The sequence below is a fragment of the Diplotaxodon limnothrissa genome, linkage group LG1 (genome assembly GCF_057381915.1).
Source record: "Diplotaxodon limnothrissa isolate DT_005_m linkage group LG1, D_limnothrissa_male_GT1.1, whole genome shotgun sequence".
In the NCBI taxonomy this organism is placed as follows: domain Eukaryota; kingdom Metazoa; phylum Chordata; class Actinopteri; order Cichliformes; family Cichlidae; genus Diplotaxodon; species Diplotaxodon limnothrissa.
Window position 1 is genome coordinate 22,613,730 of NC_140596.1, and position 20,501 is coordinate 22,634,230.

The 20,501-nt window shown below is 40.1% G+C and overlaps 1 protein-coding gene across 1 annotated transcript in view; it reads right to left on the reverse strand.

The window, feature by feature from the left end:
* The window catches only part of dagla (diacylglycerol lipase, alpha), a 38,738-nt gene extending 18,237 nt beyond the window's left edge, over positions 1-20,501 (reverse strand). The window contains exons 1-8 of the mRNA XM_085355113.1: positions 19,914-20,501; positions 2,518-2,619; positions 2,165-2,376; positions 1,901-2,002; positions 1,675-1,813; positions 1,412-1,499; positions 586-720; positions 413-490 (exon numbers count right to left, since the gene is read on the reverse strand). Coding sequence (XP_085211239.1) covers positions 413-490; positions 586-720; positions 1,412-1,499; positions 1,675-1,813; positions 1,901-2,002; positions 2,165-2,376; positions 2,518-2,612 — 849 coding nt within the window. The 5' untranslated portion in view covers positions 2,613-2,619; positions 19,914-20,501. The remainder of the gene's footprint in view (positions 1-412; positions 491-585; positions 721-1,411; positions 1,500-1,674; positions 1,814-1,900; positions 2,003-2,164; positions 2,377-2,517; positions 2,620-19,913) is intronic.

A 20,501-nucleotide genomic window follows, 5' to 3' on the forward strand; every position in this document is an offset into this window, starting at 1 on the left:
GTCACATCAAGAGTTCTAATCGTTGAACATGATGCAAAACCACTGTGCCCCCCACCATGTACACTGAAATATAAACAAAGCTGTGATTTATGTAGCCAATATCTAAGGGATGCTGAGACTACATCTTAATTTGTCACAATTTCTTCCATTGTCATTTGAACTGAAACACCTTGAGAAAAACCTTTATTATAATTGCCCTCTCTTTGTGCAACATGTGCAATAACTTTGCATTGTCAAAACATCTTTCAAGGGTAAATATGACTCAGGAGAGCTTTAAAGAACAAGAAATGCATGTCACATTTCTGCAATGATTTTTATCAATTCTAACTTTCATAAGAGTCCATGTGGTTTGGAATGGGATTTAAAAACAGAAGTCGACTTTTTGAAAGTGCGTCACACAGAAGAAACTCACCGAGTTCTTGAGGTCCAGGTATCTAGTGTTACGAGTGACAGGCATTCCTGATAAGAAGGCTAAAATGTCATTGTTGGCCTTTGGAAGAAAACCAACAAAGACATTATTAAGATCAGAGTATTTAGAAACATTTTAAACAACATATTTTTGCATATTAAAATAGACAGTAATACCTGGTCCAGGATAGATGATCTCTTAGACCTCTGTCTCTGGCGGAGCAGTACCAGACCAGCAATAATGTCACTAGGCACAATGTCCAGGTCTCTGAAGAACTCTGCAAAAAGGCTGGCCACCTCTGAATACGCATCCTGAAGGAAGAAGCATAGATCAGAGAATGCTGGTAGGAAAATGAACTACAAAAGCCAGCAAAGGATGCATGTTGTGAGCATGTTATCTTAAGTGTTTATTGCTTAGTTCAGACTACACACTATTGCCAGTAATGACCAGAAAGGCGTAGAGACCAAAAATTAATGTCTCTGATGTCATAATCAGGTAAACACAGATTCAGATCACTGGTGAGGTTTTGGATTAATACTAATACCTTATACCAACTGATGAATACCAATATACATGATCATAACCAGGTTTTTATTATCAGTCACATGGCCACCTATCCACTGGAGCTACCTACTCACCAATGAACTGTATCTTTAAATGTGTTCACAATTTTTTTAATTTTATTTCATGACTTAAGATGTGCCAGGATTGTAATCAGAAATACAAACAAATCTCTTCACTGTACATGAGATTAGCTTTTTGATGGCAGCTTGTTATCTGGAATTAATTTATTTCACATTTTTATTTCACATTAAAAGCTTAATGTCACTGGTAAGCAGCTGAGCAGAGCAGCTGTATGCCACAGTCAAGATTAATCCAGTCAGGGCTTATTCTAATGACCGTCTTACTGAACATTATACACCAGCAGTGGTTTTATTCCTTTATATTTTCAAATTCAAGGAAAAAATGTTACCGGTAAGTGTGTTTTGTTTTGCGACTCACCGATTGTGTATCTTGGGCTCTTGTGCAGCACATGAAAACCTTTAGCCTCCTGCTCCAGCTGCTGGCTTGGCCTTCCTCTAGCCTGTGTCTAATCAAGGGGGGGGGAAAAAAAAAAGTTCTCTCACAATTGAACTAGAGTTCGAAAAAAAAAAAGAAAGAAAAAAAAAGGGGGGGGGGGGGGGGGGGGAGGTGAAATCTGATAGGTAAAATCTAACAAATATAACAAAGAGATTAGCGTTTTGACCCCAGCAGCCTGTTGATACCTGAGCGTGTAAGTAGTGAGGTTGCGCTGACGCCGACGGGTTGCCTTCAGCTTGACAAAAGTCCGACCCGTGGGATCAAAAGTACACATGAGGGTAATGCAAACGCTGAAAATTACCAGCCAGTTGCATACAACAATTCCTGCAGAGAATATTAAAACATTATTCAAACAAAACCCCTTTTTACTTAAACCTTTCTCATTCTCCTTTATATCCACGTTTCACTCACCCAAAGCCAAGTTTTTGGCAGTGACATCAGAGCACGGTTTGTAATACTGGACAAGCCAGGCAATGCCCACGACAGCATATACGAGCTCAACCAACAGAATAGCTGGAGAGAAAAAGAGGGATAGTGTGTGAGGACACTCATGATCAATTAGTAAATGTAAAAACTATACAAACTAAACAAAAAAGCAACGCACCACTTTCAATCATACATAGCGTCAGGATGCAAAAAAAAGCCCCAAAAACTTTACATCTCAGCATGTCTTACCTAGCCGTATGTAAAGGACATACTGTACAGCTTCCCTGGGCTGTGTGTACAAAATGCTGCCCCTCATGCTCAACCACATGATGGCGCTCTCACATATAAGGCAGCTGACCAGGATGCCCAGGTACCCTCGGCCATGGTCCACCAGGGTTTCCGAACAGGACTTGTCTGAGCCATATGGAAGGCCGAACACAACTACAGACAGAACCACCAACCTAAAAGACCGGAGTAAGGAAGCAATCACACAGACGCTTTTCTTCAGACATCTACAAACCAAACACTGAAAAGTTAAGACCCAAAAAATAAATAAATAAATAAATAATAATGTCATTTCTACTGAAGAAACACTGACTCACCATATGCAGTGTAACAAAAACAGGAAGAGGGCGGGCAGCACCAGGTCATCACTGCCAACTGACCAGCGCCGCCGAAACATCACCATTCCAGGCATCACTGCCCTGCAGGAAAACCAAAGGGAGAGAGGAAACATCAGGGAAAGGAACTCTGCTTCATTTTTAATTCACTACGTCTAATTCAGTCAGCATCACCTTGCACGGTGCACAGTATACAGGAAATTTCTGTCTTTATCTTCAAAAAAGCAGAGCCACAATGAAAACTCTAAACCAACAATGAACACAACACATGCATCTCTGAACTAAACAGCATTCAGATCATGCCAAGCTCAGCATCAGCAGCCACACAGGGAAGTTTCTTTGTCCTGAATCCCCCCCCCCCAACCCCCCCTTCCCCGGTTTCTTAAATGCACTGCATGCTAAAAGTGAAGAAGGGCTGTGGAGATAATAACACAACAGACTTTTCACCAAGGGGGAAGAGTGACAGATAATGGAAGGTAGAGACGAGGAGATCGAGTGGGTGAGGGAGGGTGCAGTGTACGTGTAAGACTTGATGTATAAAAAGGAAGAAAACCAGCTGGAACATATGATGTCACCATTCTGGTTGTAGCCCTGTGAAAGAATATCTTTTATGTTATTCGGGGTCCTCCTTTGTTGCACAAGCACTGCAAGATTACTCAAGCTGCTTTGGGCTAAACTGAAATGAACTATAAAAGCAGTGGAGGGAGGTAGAGGGCGACGCAGCTTTCAGTCAAAGAAAATATGCCATCCATTATGACAAAACCATTAACTGTAGTACATCTATCAGTGTAGTGAGTGACTTAGTAACTTGTAATAAGTGAAATATAGTTTTAAGTTTTCTTATTGGTCCCGTTCCAGCCCTCCTCTGCCTTTTAGTATTGTTTCAGAACATTTGTTTGAGTTATTAAGAAACTGGCAGCACCTCCCAAGATCACCTTTAAAAAAAGCACAGTAACAATAGCTGATAAAGTCTTATTGAATCACGACACCAAAAAATAGCAGAGAAAATTGCATTATATCCTGCTTAAAGGTTAACGTAGGAATGTGCAAAGAGATCGTGTTTGCCAAGAATAACAACTGCAGCAAAAAGTACAGTTGGATCATAAATGAACACAATGGGTTGACAACTTAAATGAATCACAGAAAGCATGCATGTGTACTAATGCAATAAAGTTTGTTCTAGTGGCAACCAGTCAGATTGGACCGAGTACAGGCACAACAAATTGGTGGTGCAACAAAATTCTTCATTTGGCGTTCCTTTGTTAATATTTTCCAAGTTTTTTCACACCTCTGTTTCCTGACTTTTTAATGTGTGGTTGTAGCTTTGCACATGACTTCTGCTTCACTCCAGTTAAAGTTAACTGGAGAAAATGCTCACAAATGTTTTTTGCTTGATCATGTAGTGCCACAACCGTCGTACTGTTAGATCTTTAAAGGTAAAGTCGACGCTTGCATCCACCACTGTCACTTTAACAAGGTGTCGAAAATACAGTTTAAGAACATTAAAAGAAAAGCTCTCTCTCTGCTGAACACTGACTTGGTGCAAATAATCACATTTCACAGTGTCATCTCAAATACGGCCTTTTTACTGTAAACAACAAAGAAGTATGCACCTAAAAGCTTCTTGACCTAATAATGATGATCGACTCACAGATATTATTTTCTGAAAGGACTTCCTTTTAACAGAGATTATCAAAAGTTGTTGCTGTCTTGCACTAAAATGAATAAGGATTTTAAAAGAAGAAGGAAAAAAAACCCATCAGCACTAATAATCTTAAGTGGTATTATAGAAGGGTAACTGTCAAATTAAATGTCAAAGACTTGAAAACAAGTAGCCTCTTCAGTAATCGGCAAAATAGTTTACTCCCATGCATTTTCCCCCTCTTATCCAATTCAGGACCGCCGGGATGCTGGAGCCTATCCCAGCAGTGATGGCAGGGCCAAAGGCAGGGTACACCTTGGAGAGGTCGCCAATCAGCCACAAGGCTAATAAAGAGAACCGCCATTTAGCCCAACCCCATCCCTGTTTTGGGATGGTGGGAGGAAGTGAGAGCACTCGGAGAGAACCCACTCTTTCATATCAAAATACTACAAGTGTTATAATGACTTCCTACTGTAGTTCAGCGCGTCACAATGAAAATGAGCCATCCAGCTAAGCTCAAGTTGTGAAATAAGCTTGAAATATAAACAATTCTTTTGCATACAACATACAGTTTGTTTGTGATTTTTACTTCAAAAAGAATCCACCTAATTACCTGTGAAGGAAGAAATCAAAGAAGAAGAAAAAAAGCCATTCATTGAGCCATTTGTGCAACCACCTACATAGCTCTCAGCAGGGATGTGTAGTATTACACAAAACACTGGCATTTTCTCTGTGCAGATCTGGAGGTCTTTTTTTTGTTAAACAAAACCTTCACTATTCTCTTACTGCACAAGCAGTAACACAAGAAACACTGTTGTCAGAATGGATTCCCATGCCCCCTTCTCCTCTTTTAAGTCGGACGGACCTTTAACTCAGAATAAAATTTAGGCTATTCACAGTCTAATAGTTTAACAATAGAGAGATAAAAGTTCTGCCCTGTGTTCATGTTAAATCTACTTCAAACTAAATTAGTCTTTTACATCAATTTCCAGCTCCATATTCCAATAAGGAAAAGCATAATAGGCCCTCATCTCAGACTTTTCTACACCTTTATTCAGTAATGAGATCTCCCATTTGGTCCGTGGATAAGTACCCTTTGAGCTTAAACACCTGCACTGATTTGCATTGTCTGAATATAGATCAAAGGTTTTCCTTATTGTTTGGAACAAACGTAAAAATACTGGCCCACGCACTCCTACAATGTTGTAACGTTCCTTTATCAGATCATCAACTGGGATTAAATGCAACTGCAAAAACAAACAAACAAACAAAAACTGAAAAAACCCCCCCCAAAAACCCAAAACCTACTAATGTAGACAATTCCAGTTTACAAATGATGAGTACTAACAAAAGTGAATGCAAATCTCATGTTCCATAATTTACTTGATCTTTCATAATAATATACCCATAATGATAATGAATCCACATTTTTGCAGAGATTTAGCTTTTTGAAGGCATGTAGATCTAAACTTTTGATCTGCTGTAAAACAGCCTGTTTCAGTTTAAGCGTCTTTTCACTAAATTGCATGCTCAAAAAAATGTTTTGTCTCACTCCAGCTTCTTCTTGTTCCATATTGAAGATCTACTTGGAACCTTGTACCAAGTAGGTACCAATGGAAAAGGGGCTTTATTGGCAGAGTTGGGACCATATCTGAGGAGGCAGATCTTTTACATGGCTGGTGTGTAAAGGTTTTTACTGCTTACAGTTGTGGTTGAGCAACGTAGTTGCCAACCAAACCTAGTACTCCCATTGCTTCTTGTTGTTCTTGTTGCATGTTGAAGCTTTACTTGGAAACTTGTTAAGCTCCAACAATGCAAAATATGATTTTTTTTGCCATTTTTCAAGTGGTCTTCAACTTTGCATCAGGACTGTATGTGCAAAAGCGATCGTGATACAGTTTCAAATCCTGGAACAAACCATGAAATTCTCACTGCTGCTGCCTTTTCATGAAAACTGATTGAACCCAGAATCTTGTCTTCTTTGTCTTGTTTAGAAACATCAGGACCAGCTCAACACTAAATAATGTCGACTTCATTTTTTCCACAGTGTATTATTTGACAATTAATTTCCAGCAAAAACACATACTATTCATTGTGTATATATGTTACACAGCAAGTTCAGATCCCCAAAAAATAAGGAATTTTGTGTCGCTTTTTTCCAAAGTGCTCAGCGTGTAATGGCTTTAAGGCTGGGTGATTTGAACAAAAGATCATATAATGACACTTTCATCTCTCATGTGACTGTATGAGTTGTTGTACATATGACTGCAAGGATCTACTACTCTCTACTATAAGTTCAAGATCCAACTTAGGAAGTGCTGCATCTTATTTTTGCTCCAATTATATTTAGAGATTTTGGTCCAAGGCGACATGACAGCATCCCACAGGTGTTGCACATTTCTCAGCTGTAATCCATGATGTGAATTTCCTGTTTCACCACATCACAACGATTCTCCACTGGACTGAGATCTGGTGACTGTGAACTCAAGGTCATGTTCAAGAAACTAGTACCCTCTGGTCATAAATGAACACCAACTGCACTCATTCAGGTTACCTAATAATGCTGCTATCCTGTATATATTGTACATACTATTGTTTGAGTACTTACGATTGTTTTTTTGTACTTTTTATATTTTACATTTATATTTATTATTGAAACTTGCACCAAGGGAGTGGCACTCCAATTTCGTTGTACTCTGTACAATGACAATAAAGGCTATTCTATTCTATTCTATTCTAATGAAGTGACTGGTGAGTATAATTAATATCATCCACAGAATTTAACCAATAGTGGATTGCATGCCACACTGTAAGGCCATCTGACTGCCCACCCCTTCACAACAGTGTTTCCAGCCCCACCAATAACCAGATTGTGGCTGTTTCAATGATATAGCAAGAGCTCAGAAGTTTTTAATTTAAAGTTCATCTTCAAAACCTTATAAATAACACACCAAAAAAACAAAACAAAACCCCAGTTATTTCTTGTGAAGTTGGCAAAATTATTACAGTGAAATTTATGCCCAGAAACAACTAATTCTTTCAGTGTTTCAGTGACACAAAAATGTTTTCACAGCAACACAGCCTGAGCTGTGCTGGCACAGGATTACAAAGAGGACAATGCATCAAAGCAAAGGGGTCAAACCATGAGCAGTAAAATGTGTGAAGGTTTTGGTTTCAATCAAAGCATTACAGCAGGTGGTTTCACTGATTGGCACACTTAACGTTAGACGACAGACAGCACAGTGAAATCAGCTGCTGTTGTGTTTGGCTGAAAAAGTTTACTCTCAGTCTTTCACAGCAAATGGTGTAATAGCCTGAATGCACAGTTTTGGATAAATGCAGAAAAGGAGGCAATGCACAAAAAAGAAAAGGCAACACATTATTCTAAAAGTCATAACACAAATGCTGATCCGCAGATTCCAGCTTTTATAGCTATTCAGTCTACGAAATGGCTCCTCAGCTTTGTGTAAGAGAGCGAGGGGAAGCAAGAAAATGTAAATTGACCCAGGAGTCATCTTAGCTCTAGTTGTGAAACTCTATCTGGGTTGGAGCGGCATTAAAGAGGACAGTGGAAGAAGGGAGGGAGAACAAAAATTAGGGGACAGAAATAAGGAAACATCTGAACTCCCCCCCAAAAAATCTCATTTAGGCCAAAACAATCAGGCCAGTAAAGAAAAAAAAAAAAGAAATCTAGAAAAATCTTCCACACCAACAGGGACACTTATCAGCTCTCTCCTCCAGGCCTGCTGGTACGATAAGACTAAACTCCCAGCAGAGGCGTCAAAAGTGGAAAAAAAAAAACCATTACAGCATGGTTAGAAATTGAATGGAGTAAGAGAGCGACAGTTGCTTTTGTGTAGTGCAAATCTCCTCTGTGAAGTTTGTTCATGTGAAAGTGTCAGATATATGGAGGTCTTTTTTTGTCTGGTGTTTGGGGGCTTTGTTGTATTTTGTTTCCTCAAATGTCATCGTTTTTTGCAAAAAAAAACCAAAAAAACAAAACAAAAAAACACTCCCTTCATCCGAGCATTTGCTAAATTACATATCCGAACACGACGTATGCAAACTGCCTTAAACCTGATTTATGCTTCAGTGGGAAATCTACATCGCGTAGTTGAACCTCCCAGGAAATGCAACTAAACACTGGGCTGATTCAGCCTGCATTGGCCTCTTCAGTCCTGTTGATTCCTCCTGTACATTTTCAGCTACATTTCACAACATTTCTTAAATTTATCAGTGAGAGAATAACAACCATAGCCTCAGTTAACGAAGGCTAATCATATGATCAATATAAGGATTTACAAATGCCAGCAATTTCCTTCAGGGAGATTGCTTAAACTATCATAACTGATGTGAGAGAATGTATCAAGAAGTGGAAAAAAATAGAGGGACAAATATGCTTGCCCCTGAAAAAAATTAAATGACCACAATAAAGAGTGAGGACCCAAGAGGGGAAAACGTTCCAACATTTTATTTGTTTCTATTGGCCAGATCCGGATTTAAAACACCAGGACACGAAGCTGTGGTTGTTAATGTGTAATGCACCAGCACAAACATAAATGCCACCAACAGCAGCGGCCACTTGCATAGCTTAGTCGTAGGCTCTACAAACGACTGGTATACATTCTGCTATCTTCATTCAGCTACCAAATCAAGACCAACTTGCTGGATGGATGGAGCTGGATCATCTACTACGAAGCAAGTCCAATATACCCAAGGTATTGTTACCTTATCTGGATTCATTTATCGCGACACTGGCAATCAGGGTAAGTGGTCACACGAAGCTGGTTATCAACTCACTAAGATAACTCAGGATTTCCCCTCCACGCTCACACGAAAGGGGAGGCTTTGCCAGCATCAGACTAATCACAATTATGAATAAGTGCTGGCAGCAGGGTGGCTCCGTTTACAAAGGAAGATTAAACTATATGATGGGAAAAATATGAAGCAGTTAAACATGAGACACAGCTGCTGCAGGCCAAGCAGTGATATGAGTGTGCATGTGAGGGCTGTAGAGTTATTTAGTATTAAAAGGCATGTATGAATGCATGTAAGCTTTACATACATCCAACCATTTGATTCAGCTGTGTTGGAGCAGGGATGCATCTAAAAGCTGCAGGATTGTGCAGGTTGCCTGATTATTACTTTAACTGATGTTTTAGCCTTTACTGGTCCAGAAGTTTAAAGGTTTTGGTTACTTTTATTTTATAGTCTTTAAAACTTGTACATTTGACATATGTACTTATGTATTTTTGCTGAAAGCATACATGAGGGCGCTACTAGCGACCGTAACCACTGTTGACTTTACTGCTCCTATTGTTTTACAGGACTCAAAAAAAAAAGACATTTAATCTCAAGAGTCATTATCTAAATAAATACTACAGGTTTATTTTATGTGTCACCAAGAGCATTAGATCACTGAAGCTAAAAAACGATGACACACACACACACACGCACGCACACACGCACACACACACGTTCCTAACTTTAATTAACCTTATCAGAATAGATGCATTTAGGGAGAGTGGTGTGTATCTGTCCAATCTAATTCTTGTTAGCACGTCAAAGTCAGAGAGTTCATGCATATCAGAAAGTTTCAAGTGTTTTAGAAATCGTGTACTCATTTTTTAAATTTCTTATTCCTTTTCATGCTGATCTTGTTTGATTTAAACTTACGAGTAGGAGCACCGCTGATTACTTTTCACAATAAGTCACACAAGGTGCCTTTAAATCATCCTGAGTGATTACTATCTACATTAACATGAGACTGAGGAAAAACAGCAAATCTTCAGGTCTGAGAAGCTGGAACAGTCCATTTCTGTGAGTACTGTTGTTTTGTGGCTGAAGTCTCATTAGTAATAATAAGCACAACCACATCCAGGCTGGATTGTGTTGCTCCCATCTTTAATCTATGGTATCGTCATTTTCAAGGCTTCTGTTTGGCAACAAAAGATCGGACACATTTTAAGGACAGTCAGTACTTCAATTGATTGCACCAGTGTGTTTTCTAAGTCCATTAGGGAATGACTGGAATGTGACAAGCTCAAGACCAGACTTGAACTTCCGTTTGTGGTTATAAGCATTTTAAGAGGTTTTTCAAAACAGTCGAGAGTACGATAGTGTGCTCATCTTAAGCTAAACCGTGCTGATTACTGTTTCAATCAGTTCAGCATATAACTAATCAGTGCTGACCTCCAACTACAAAACTCTGAAAGCCAAATTTCATGAACATCTATGACCATCAATCTCATATCTCAACTCGACATCCTCACAAAAAGCAACTGCATCCTCAAGGGCTTTCCCATCCATCACACAGAGGACGTTAGCCTATTAGTGGTGCTGTTTGGCCTCAACTATAGGCATTAGCTGATGCACTTTGACAATTTTTTCACCGCAGTCAAATGCAAACACGTCATCCTGATATTATGTTCATTACATTCCTCCTTCCTTCCACAGGTACACCAGGCTATTTGAGCAATGAAAGTGGAAAATACATATGTAAGGAGTGTAATTAGTTAGCGACAGATTAATTGAAGTTGACCTCGATCAACTTCAAGGTTCTGGGTCATCGTCTAACAGAAAATTGAAAACTGATTGTTTAAAAAAAAAAATTCAAGGGAATTATGCTCATGTGCTCAGGATGTAATGTGCAATTGGGCTTCAGGGGATTAAATCACATTGACTCTCATAAAGCATCTTCATTAAATGGAATATCCAATCTCCATAGCAATTTCAAACCATGTTGCATGTTCAGTGTGCTCCCCTGGTAAACTTAACCTCCTTAATTAGTTTAGAATCTGTGATTAAACCAGAGAGCTGGATATTTGCAACCTGAAAACTAAACATTTAAAAAAAAGGATATAGAAAGGCTGCAAAATCCCATCCCCAAAATAAAAATAGGACACCAACTCCATGCGAGGGACGTTACATACAAAAACCCCAAACAAACAAACAAACAAACAAAAAAAGCCTCCCTGGTTCTCCCATAAATTGTTGTTATTTATGGTAACATAATGATCATTTCACAACCAGCACACAGCAAAAAAAAGACACTTTCTGACAGACTAAGCTGACTAATCCTACTTTCACACATCAGGAATTCACTGTCCTCAAAAGCCATTATTTCAAGCCAAGCTACACCTGAACAGTGTTGCTGGAGCACAAATTATGTTGTGAAAAAAATCATTATCGGGACTTGTCATCGGCATAGCACTTCTACAGCTGCAGCGATGTAGAGTTTAAATGTAGCTTACTGGATGTTACTACTTGATACATTTTTACTTACAAAGGCACAAAGTCCATATATTGTTTCGAGTACTATTTTTAATAACCATAAAATAACCAAAAGAGACAAAGAAAATGTTTCAGACCAAGGTGAAAATTAAACAACTGTTGCACGCCTGATATAGAAACGACTTTTTATTAACTTTTTTTTTTTTTATGCGGGTTCGTAGATCTGTCTCAGGCATGGCTCGTTTCCCCTTGTTTCGTGGAATCCTTGACTTCCCTAAAATGTAATTACATAACACTTAGGCTTACACAAATTAGATTTCACTTTTTATACAGTACATATAGCGTTCAATATTGTGAGCACTGGGGGTAGCATATTTCACATCAGCCATCAGTGAAACATAACCACTGTTTGATTTTTCTGTTTCTGCTTTTGTTTTTTAAACTTTGAAGGTACACTGATGCACTAAGCAGAGCAAATCTTCACAAACTACGTGACTTTTTATTTTTCCTCAAAATAAAACTATACATTTTCAAATCCAAATTGTCAATTTCTCCATTGCTGTGCATATTGATCGAATCTGCATATCTTTTGCTCCATAATACATGATATTGACCATGATGCCTAGCCTAGATAAAAGCCAAGCCCATCTAATGTTGATGCTGATGTTAATAGTTCTTAATGAACTGACATTTTTGCTTGGATTTTCAAGCCTTCTTTAAACCTTCTCATGCAATAAAACGCATTTCGCTGCAGCACCTGAAGCTGCCACACTCCCTGCCGTGTTCGTAACCTGAGATCAAAAGAGCATCTAAATGTCTAAAACCTGACCTAAAAAGAAACTCTACTATGCAGACAGCTCCAGCGTGAACTGCGGTTCTTGACTCTGCTATGATTGATGCATTCTGCATGAAGCATGAGTCACACAAACTCTCGACTCTCATCCAGAGCTACAGATTCCATCTGCGTTCAGAGGAGACGACAATGTATCGATGCACGTGAGCAATGCTTTTGTGCTCCCCGCGCCTAGGCCCACACCCATGCGATGCAGTGACAATGATGTAGCAACAATGACAGGGTTCCCTTTTCGTCACTATGCCTTTGTCTTTGACTGGGACAAACGAGTTAAACGGGCACAGCACTGCCTCTGAAATGTTTTACACAAACTGATTCTGTGTGAACTGCACGATGCATCTTATTCACAAGCAAAGCCCTAATGAAATCCCTATTCTCGACTTGGACATTGCCTGTACATGTTTTGAAAAAACTGCAGTCATTTCCCCATCTCTACACATAAATGAGCTGTTGCTAACAAAAAGGGAAACGTTACAACTCACCAGGTCTTACTGCTGAAATAATTACACAGAGCACTGCTGACGTATCAATACACTACACCACTGGGTGAGTCACGAATACTGGACCTGAATCTAAAATCTGCACATACAGGAACCACAACATTCAGCACTGCTGCCCGTTCTTTGTTTTACAGAGAGCAAGTTGCTGGTTGGTATGACTATCAGCAGGTGTTTTAATATCCTCTTCCTCAAAGTGAGCCTGCTGCTGCAGCAGCATCAAGCCAAGTTGTGGCCCACAGCCCGCTGGTTAGAGGCCCTTTATTTTCTATCACACCCTCTCCCTGCGCAACCTCCCCATCTATCAACACTCTAACCAAGCTCAAGAACATTGAGTTCGTCAGGCAAGCGTCTCCTCACACAGAGGGATGAGAGCACAACTTACTGAGTGGTCTGAAAACAAACAGCTGAGAAATATTAATCCATTATGATCAGGAATACAATTCCCTGCTCTGAACCAAACATTTCTAACACCACTCACTCTTTTTTACAATAATAAATATTAAAAGTGGGAATCACCAGGTACCCTACATTACGATATTAATGCAATTTTTAACATATCTGGAGTACTGCAATAAGATATATTGTAATTTGTTATGTCTTTTCAACAGCAAATTACATCCTCAAAGTTAAACTGTTTCAACCAATGGGATAATTTTATCTCACTGCAGTTACTTTGTGCCACTAAATGAGACTGTCAAACATACCGACACTGCCACCAAAACCTGCCATAAATGTTGACATAAGACAGAGTCCGTCTGCAGTCAGTCTGTGACTCAATGGGGTCATGTGTTGGCAATCTGTCTGCATCTGTTTGCAAACCTCTGACAATCTCTCTGAGAGTGATTGCTGTGATTTCAAGTCAGATGTGATTGCTTGCAGAAAGATTACTTCCTATCAGGTGAAACGAGCCCTACTTTGTTACTTTATTTAATAAGAAATTGATATTTGGTGTCCTTGCATGGATTGTGAAACTATGCTGTATTGATTTTTTCTCCCACCCCTAATAAATATGAAAAACTTGAAAACTGACACTGACATATTCTGCAATCATACACTGTGTGCTTAAAAGGTCACTGTAAAAAAAAAAAAAAAATTCTTTTTGCTGTTTTTATGCAGCTTGACTTTTCTTTTTTTTCCATAGTTATAGCAGTGCATGTTTTCAATGCATAAAAATGACGGCGAAATCTTTTTCATAATTATGTCCTCCAATTAGTGTTTAAATACACCATACTGAGCATACTGAGCCAGTCATGGACAGAACAGGAATAGGTTATGCTTCTGCTTAAAGGTTTACCTATTCACAGACACTGTGATACTTTGTGGTGTGAACACCAGTAGACCCTTAGTAACAGGTAACATTTGAACCAACAGAGCAAAAGCAGATTTTGGGTAAACCTATGAAATTACAACAAGCAAGTGAGCTTTTACAGGTTTTTACGGGTTTACACCTTTCTTAAGTCTAACGCTAAGAATGACGGGAAATTGGGAAGCTCTGCAGGTGTAGTAATCTATGTATTTTACATCATAACATCAGACAAAGATGGAACATGTTGTCAAGTGGGTGACACTACTTGATGCCAGTCTGGAACATGTTTCTTTTTTTGGGTGTCCATCCAAAATGGCAACAGACAGTAAATACACACTTTTGAGCAATAAACATAGTATCTAATTTTAATCCAAGTTTAGCCTGCTACTAAACTAACAGCTATGCACTATATTCAGTAATTAGTCCACTTTTCATATATTCACATGACATCTTTTGAACAGAATTAGGTTATGCGACTGGGGTTGCTTGAAAAGTTTACCTGTTAGCTTTTGGTGGGACGTGGGAGAGAGGAGAGGATCTAATGTGTATCCCAAAAAAAAAAAAAAAAAAAAGGAGATTCCTGCTTTCACCTGAGGTCTGCATCCTCTAGGTACCTGAAATTCTCTGTAGCACGCACACAGTTTCTGCAGCAACTCCTCATCCATAGGATGTAAATATTAATGTGGCCCCGTTGGTTTCTGAATTAAAAATTTATATCTTTGAAGTAGATAAAAATATAAATGTTGTACATTCACAAAAGTGTGTCTGAAATTGTGACTGTACACACAAAATGTACAGGTATAATTTCTGTGACATTTGTGTGCCAATTATAAATGACGGAATTTCTTCCATAAGACATTATCTAGTGGAATTGCTTTCTAGACTGGACTGACTCACGTTAATGTTGTGTGATATTTCTGGGGTTATGTGTGAAAGGGTTATTTAACTAGTGCACCATTAAAGGGTGATCTATAATTAAAGACAGGCTCTGCGAGCACACAGTTGGGCATAGAGGCATGCAGCAGGTAGCTCGTTATGTCTTCAAAATCAATGGGAATGAGATAGAAAGGAGAAAAAATATATATATTTACTTGACTTGAGACAGACATGGCAGGCTGAAGAGAGTTTGGCATGTAGTGAGGTGTTGGGCACAGTTCTGGAGAGACAGGCTACTAAGAATGTCTACAGAAAATGCTGAGGTTATGCTGGGTTGGCATGACTATGTGACTGCGGCACATAACCAAATCTCTCCGTCTCCTCTGCTCGCTGTCATACATCCATCTGCTCCAGTCTCTCTCTTTTTCTGCCTGGGTCAGTGTTACACTCTGCTCAGATCAAGATTCTCTCCAGTGTTTGTCACATCCCTGGCTCTGCTGTCTCTAATGATCCCGTCTCTCCCCGTTCTGTCACACGACAGCACCACTCTGTCCATCCTAAAGAATCTCACCCTCTCTCTTTCTCATCTCCCCATCTTCATGCTCTCTCCTACCCACACACTCATTCAGTATTCATATTTTAGAGGACATTTATGAGCACCATTTTCGGTGCAGATGCACACGCATCTACATTTTCTCCTCCGGCCCTCCCCTTCACAACCCCTCCTCTTCCTTATCAAGCTAATCCAGATTCTGGTTTTGGTTTCGCGTTGCTCATCTTTTTTTAGACTGAAAGCCATGTGCCGCTCACTCCTACTCTCCCTCTGCCTCTTTCTCCATCTTTTTCTCCCACCGCCGCCCACTCAATCCCTTTCACCTCTTCCCACTCCATTTTCTCTTCTTCCACTTGATGTGATAGTATGTGCGCCGCAGATTGCATGCGTGTGTTTGTGTATACATGATGATGCTTTTATGTGTTTGTGTGTTCGGCTGGCAACATATGTGGTCTGCCAACCTGTCTGTGGCATGCTGCCACATACTATATACGAATGTGTTTTTCATCGTATGCGATCATATAGTGACTTCATCAATTCTCCCCATGCAACACTCTACTGCAGCCATAGCACTGTTGCATTTCTTGGGGAACATCAAATAGACGTTCTTCCACGTACTTCCACTGAACAGCTGTCTGATCACGGGTGCGGCTTGCAGATTTTGGAAAGCATACACGTCTGTTCGGAAGGGGACGCCGACAAACAACACCTGTCAGATAATCAATACTAGCTCATTTATGTGTGAATGTTTCCCTTTTATTTATGAGTTATTTGGACCGGCAACGATTCACAGTGAAGAAGATAAAACCTAAAATTCAGGCACATGCAAAGTATTACATATATAGCGGAGATAACAGGGACTTAAAATAGCAGATTTGAAAATGTTAATTGTGCTGGATCATTCGTGCACTTCCAATGCCATGTCAGGCAAATACACAGCGGTCACTGGAACACATTTCCAGCCTGTTGTGAACTACTGCAAGTTTCAGCTCATTTCAAAGAAAAGTATTCACTATTAAAATCCTGCCTTGTAGCATGATGTAGCCTAACAGGAAAATAAGTACCCTTTAATGCTGAAATGGACTCTTGACACACATGAGAAAATGAAACTCAATTTCAAGGGCCTATGGCATTATCATTTTGAGCTGAATATTTATAGCTCAACTAAAACTGTTCTGTTGCCCTCATTTAATTTCTCAGTTTAGGTGATTTGAGGAACTCAGCAGAAGTGTCTTGTTTAAACGTAAAATTTCACGCGCCGTAAATCCAAAAAACTTCCACTCAGTCTTCCTTTTATACAAGGTGTTTATCACAGCTCAGCCACAGCTACTGGCTTCTGACTCATGCACATGAACAAGTTATTTATGAAAAGCCAAACTTACAAGAATTTCAAAAAATGAAAATTAATCAAGACAGTCTAAAAAAACCTCAAAGATGCTTGTATATTTCATCATCAACTTCCAACTTCCAAGGACATTAACTCTATGACTTTACTGTCTACTTATCAATAACAGTGCCTTGATCTTTGTAACTCTGTTTAAAAGCATTACAATTAAATACCAGTAAAAAGACATACAGTTAACTGGTGAACTGCCTTTAGGTGTGAATGTGCGTGTGAATGGTTTCTTTGTGTTACACGTTAATTATACTTCTGCATCCCATTGATGCCATAACTTACGTCATAACCGGATCCCAGTTTTAACCTTGAGTCTTTTAACTTCTACGTAACCTGACATGCATGTCCCAATAAATGTAATTACACGTTGGGTTGATGCGTAGCACAATGACTTGAATGGCGTGGATGGTTACAATATTGAGTTTCCAGTCACATTGTCAGTTAGGACGCAGCTTTCCCACAGAAGTTTAACTCAAGCTTTAGCCCTGCGACAGACTGGTAACTTGTCCAGGGTGAAGATGAATGGATGGATGGATTTGGCAGCTAGACTTGTCGGTAAACAGGTATTTTGCAGTGTGCCTACTATAATCCCTAATGGTAACAAACTGTACAGCACTGCTCTGTACAGAACATAAACGTTGCAGTGTGTTACTGTCAGCTGCTTTGGTTACCGTTACACTGTTTGCATTCCTACTGTAAACTCCAAAAATAAAATGTATTACTGTAAATGTCAACTGCACGTTCTCATCCTCCTCCTCTCCCTTAAGCTGTAACATTTGTCCGGTCTTCCTCCCCTCACCCCCTACCAGTCACGGGAGATGGCTGTCCCTTCTTGAGCCTGGTTTTGCTAGAGGGTTCTTCCTGTTAAAAGGGACTTTTACCTTCCCAATGTTCACCAAGTGTTGGCTCAAAGGGGTAATTTGATTGTTGTACAGAAGTCCAAATCAGAAAGCATAAACGAGTAACAATATATCTACACCCTTGCAAAAAGATGCATTGATGCGGTCGATAATTAATGCTTTTTGTCATCTGCACTTCCATAAATACTGCCAAATGTTCTCCGTTGCTTTATCTAAAAGCCTTTTGACTCTTTAACTCGCTGTGAAAAACCAAACACCAGCATTAGACCTGTTACATCAGATTAAATTAATAAGTCTAGAGTGAAGACGAGAAGGCAGGCAGTTTTCTAGCACAAGAAGAGGTGACGTAACAGAAACTCTCGCAAAAACTGATGGGGAAAACAAAGAGACAACATATCCACCAGGACTCTGCTGGAGGCACTTGGTTTTCATTAGGAGAGAAGCCTCACAGGGACACCAGTGAATCAAGTGTTTACACTGGTGTTGATGCAGCCTGACATAGCCAGGAATGGCCTGACTGGCTTATTTTGCAAAAACACTTAGCTGTAGTTGATCTCAGGAAAACTAGCAATGAGCTTAAAAATGAATGAGAAGAAAAATAAAAAAATCTTCACCCTTACAAGATCTTCACGCAAAACCTAAATTAACTGGGTTTTCCCCTCCTTTCCTGTTTGTGTGAAGCTTTTCCACACCCTTTACAATCATGTATGTGTGCATGGAGGGTTAAGGTGGGGACGTGGACTACAATATTGATTAAATACATAAAGGATATGCAAGTTATAGGTGTAATGTAGGACCCTAGAGAACCCTGTCAGGGATATTCTGAATCAGAATGGGCCTTCAGAGGTTGACTGAATAGCACAGTAAAGGCAACATGTCTGTTAGCTTATTAGAGGGAAATTTGGGTATTTTGTTTTTATTTCGGACACATTATACAATTAAGCTGCAGCAGATGAAATCCTAATTCACGAATGCGGTTTAAAAAAAAATTATTTTATTGTATTACTGGAAAGCGCTGGGTGAAACTTCCTTTGGGGATGGCTAAAAGCTTTTTTGGAGGAGGGTGCCAAAAATTCCTCTATGCAGTTTCCTGTGCAGAAATCATAAACGAAATGAGATATGTATGCATGGGTGTAGTCCAGTACTTATCTGTGTGTCATAAACATGCCTCGCTGCAGCTCATAAACAACATATTAAGCACCTTAATATAAAACCAAAGACCACAACAGATCTTGACAACAGTGAGTGCCACTGTATGAGTAATAACCAACATTTCCTGCTCTCATCTCTTGTTTTGTTCAAATACTGTGTCATTCTCTTAAACCAGCATATTGCTATTTTTCAGGCATTTGTTATCCACTTTGGGACAGCCTGACATTCTCCTTACACCCTGCGGTCATCTTTCATCCATCGTGGCTTCATAAAGGCAGAGCACTTTGAGTGGGCATGAAAATATAGATAGAAAAGAGAAAAGCATGGATCCACAACTGGAAGTCGTGAGAAAAGAAGGGCCCAAATTAGCTGTGAAATATTCAGTGTGAATGATAAAGAGGTGTGACAGTCCCCATTACTGTCACTGTGCCAGGTCCCTTTTTTTGCAGGGAAGCGTGCAAGCATAAAGTCTGGATAATGTACTGGTCAGGCTTTAAAGCCTTGTTGGAAAGGCTCCTCTGTAGTAATGTTAAAGAACAGGGGATTGATGAGTTACCTACTAAATGAGGAGACAAACACCACAGAGTAAAGAGGTCTTCTGCACTACTTATTCTTGTAAATTGTGAAAAAAAAAAAACTGCCATTATTTTCCTGTGTGATTTCTAACAAATAAAGGTGAAACACACAAGAATAAAAAGCACTCACACCGCTGTTAGCTGATGTTTGTATTTTGCTCCAGCACCTTAACGTGTGATTCCAACAAGTCGATCACCATCAGTGGCAGTAGTACCCAGTCTCATGCAATCAGGACAGCTGCTTGAGGTGACATCCTGCCGCCCCAGCAAATGAGGATACGGCCTAAGAAATGTGCCTCAAACAGCGCTAAGACGTGGATTTAAAAGCCGGGTCACGCTGGCCGTGTCGTGGCGGGCTTTGCTGCCCTGCGTGTGCATATAACTAAAGGCGGCTTTACAGTCAAGTCTCATCCGTTTGCTGCTACTGCTCACCTGTGTTTTGACGATGCCTTGCCAAGACCCACTGCATCGGTTCCGCTCTCTTTTCCATATCCTTGCGACTGTCGACCCGCCTCAGGCTCGTCGTCCCCGACACCGGTTGAAGGTTGGGGGCTGGATGAACACTCAAACGCCTCACCGATGGAATTAAAATAACCGTGCAGACGTCATTACAACAGAAGGATGAATGGACCCAGAGACATCAAAGACCGGGAGCTTCCTCGGTTACCTCCCGGCTGTCAGGCAATCCTGAGCACAGTCGAAGCTGTAATTAATCACACGGCCGTTTTGAAAGCGCTGGAAACTGGCGGCTCGGCTCTCCGCTTAATTGCAACACGTCGTCGGCTGTGGTGGTCGTTTTCACGTCCGAGCTCTGCATGACTATTTCGATCCATGAAAGAGAATTACAGTCCCCTGGGATTAGCGAACATATCGAGCCCTTCGGGTTTCACGTTGTTGTTTGTAGCTTGTGTGTGTATGTGCCAACAGCCGGACAACTCCCGAATCCCGACACGGACGGCAGCAGTTCCCGAGAATCTAGCCCATCCCCTAGGATATTTTCCCACCGAAAAACGCGTACGA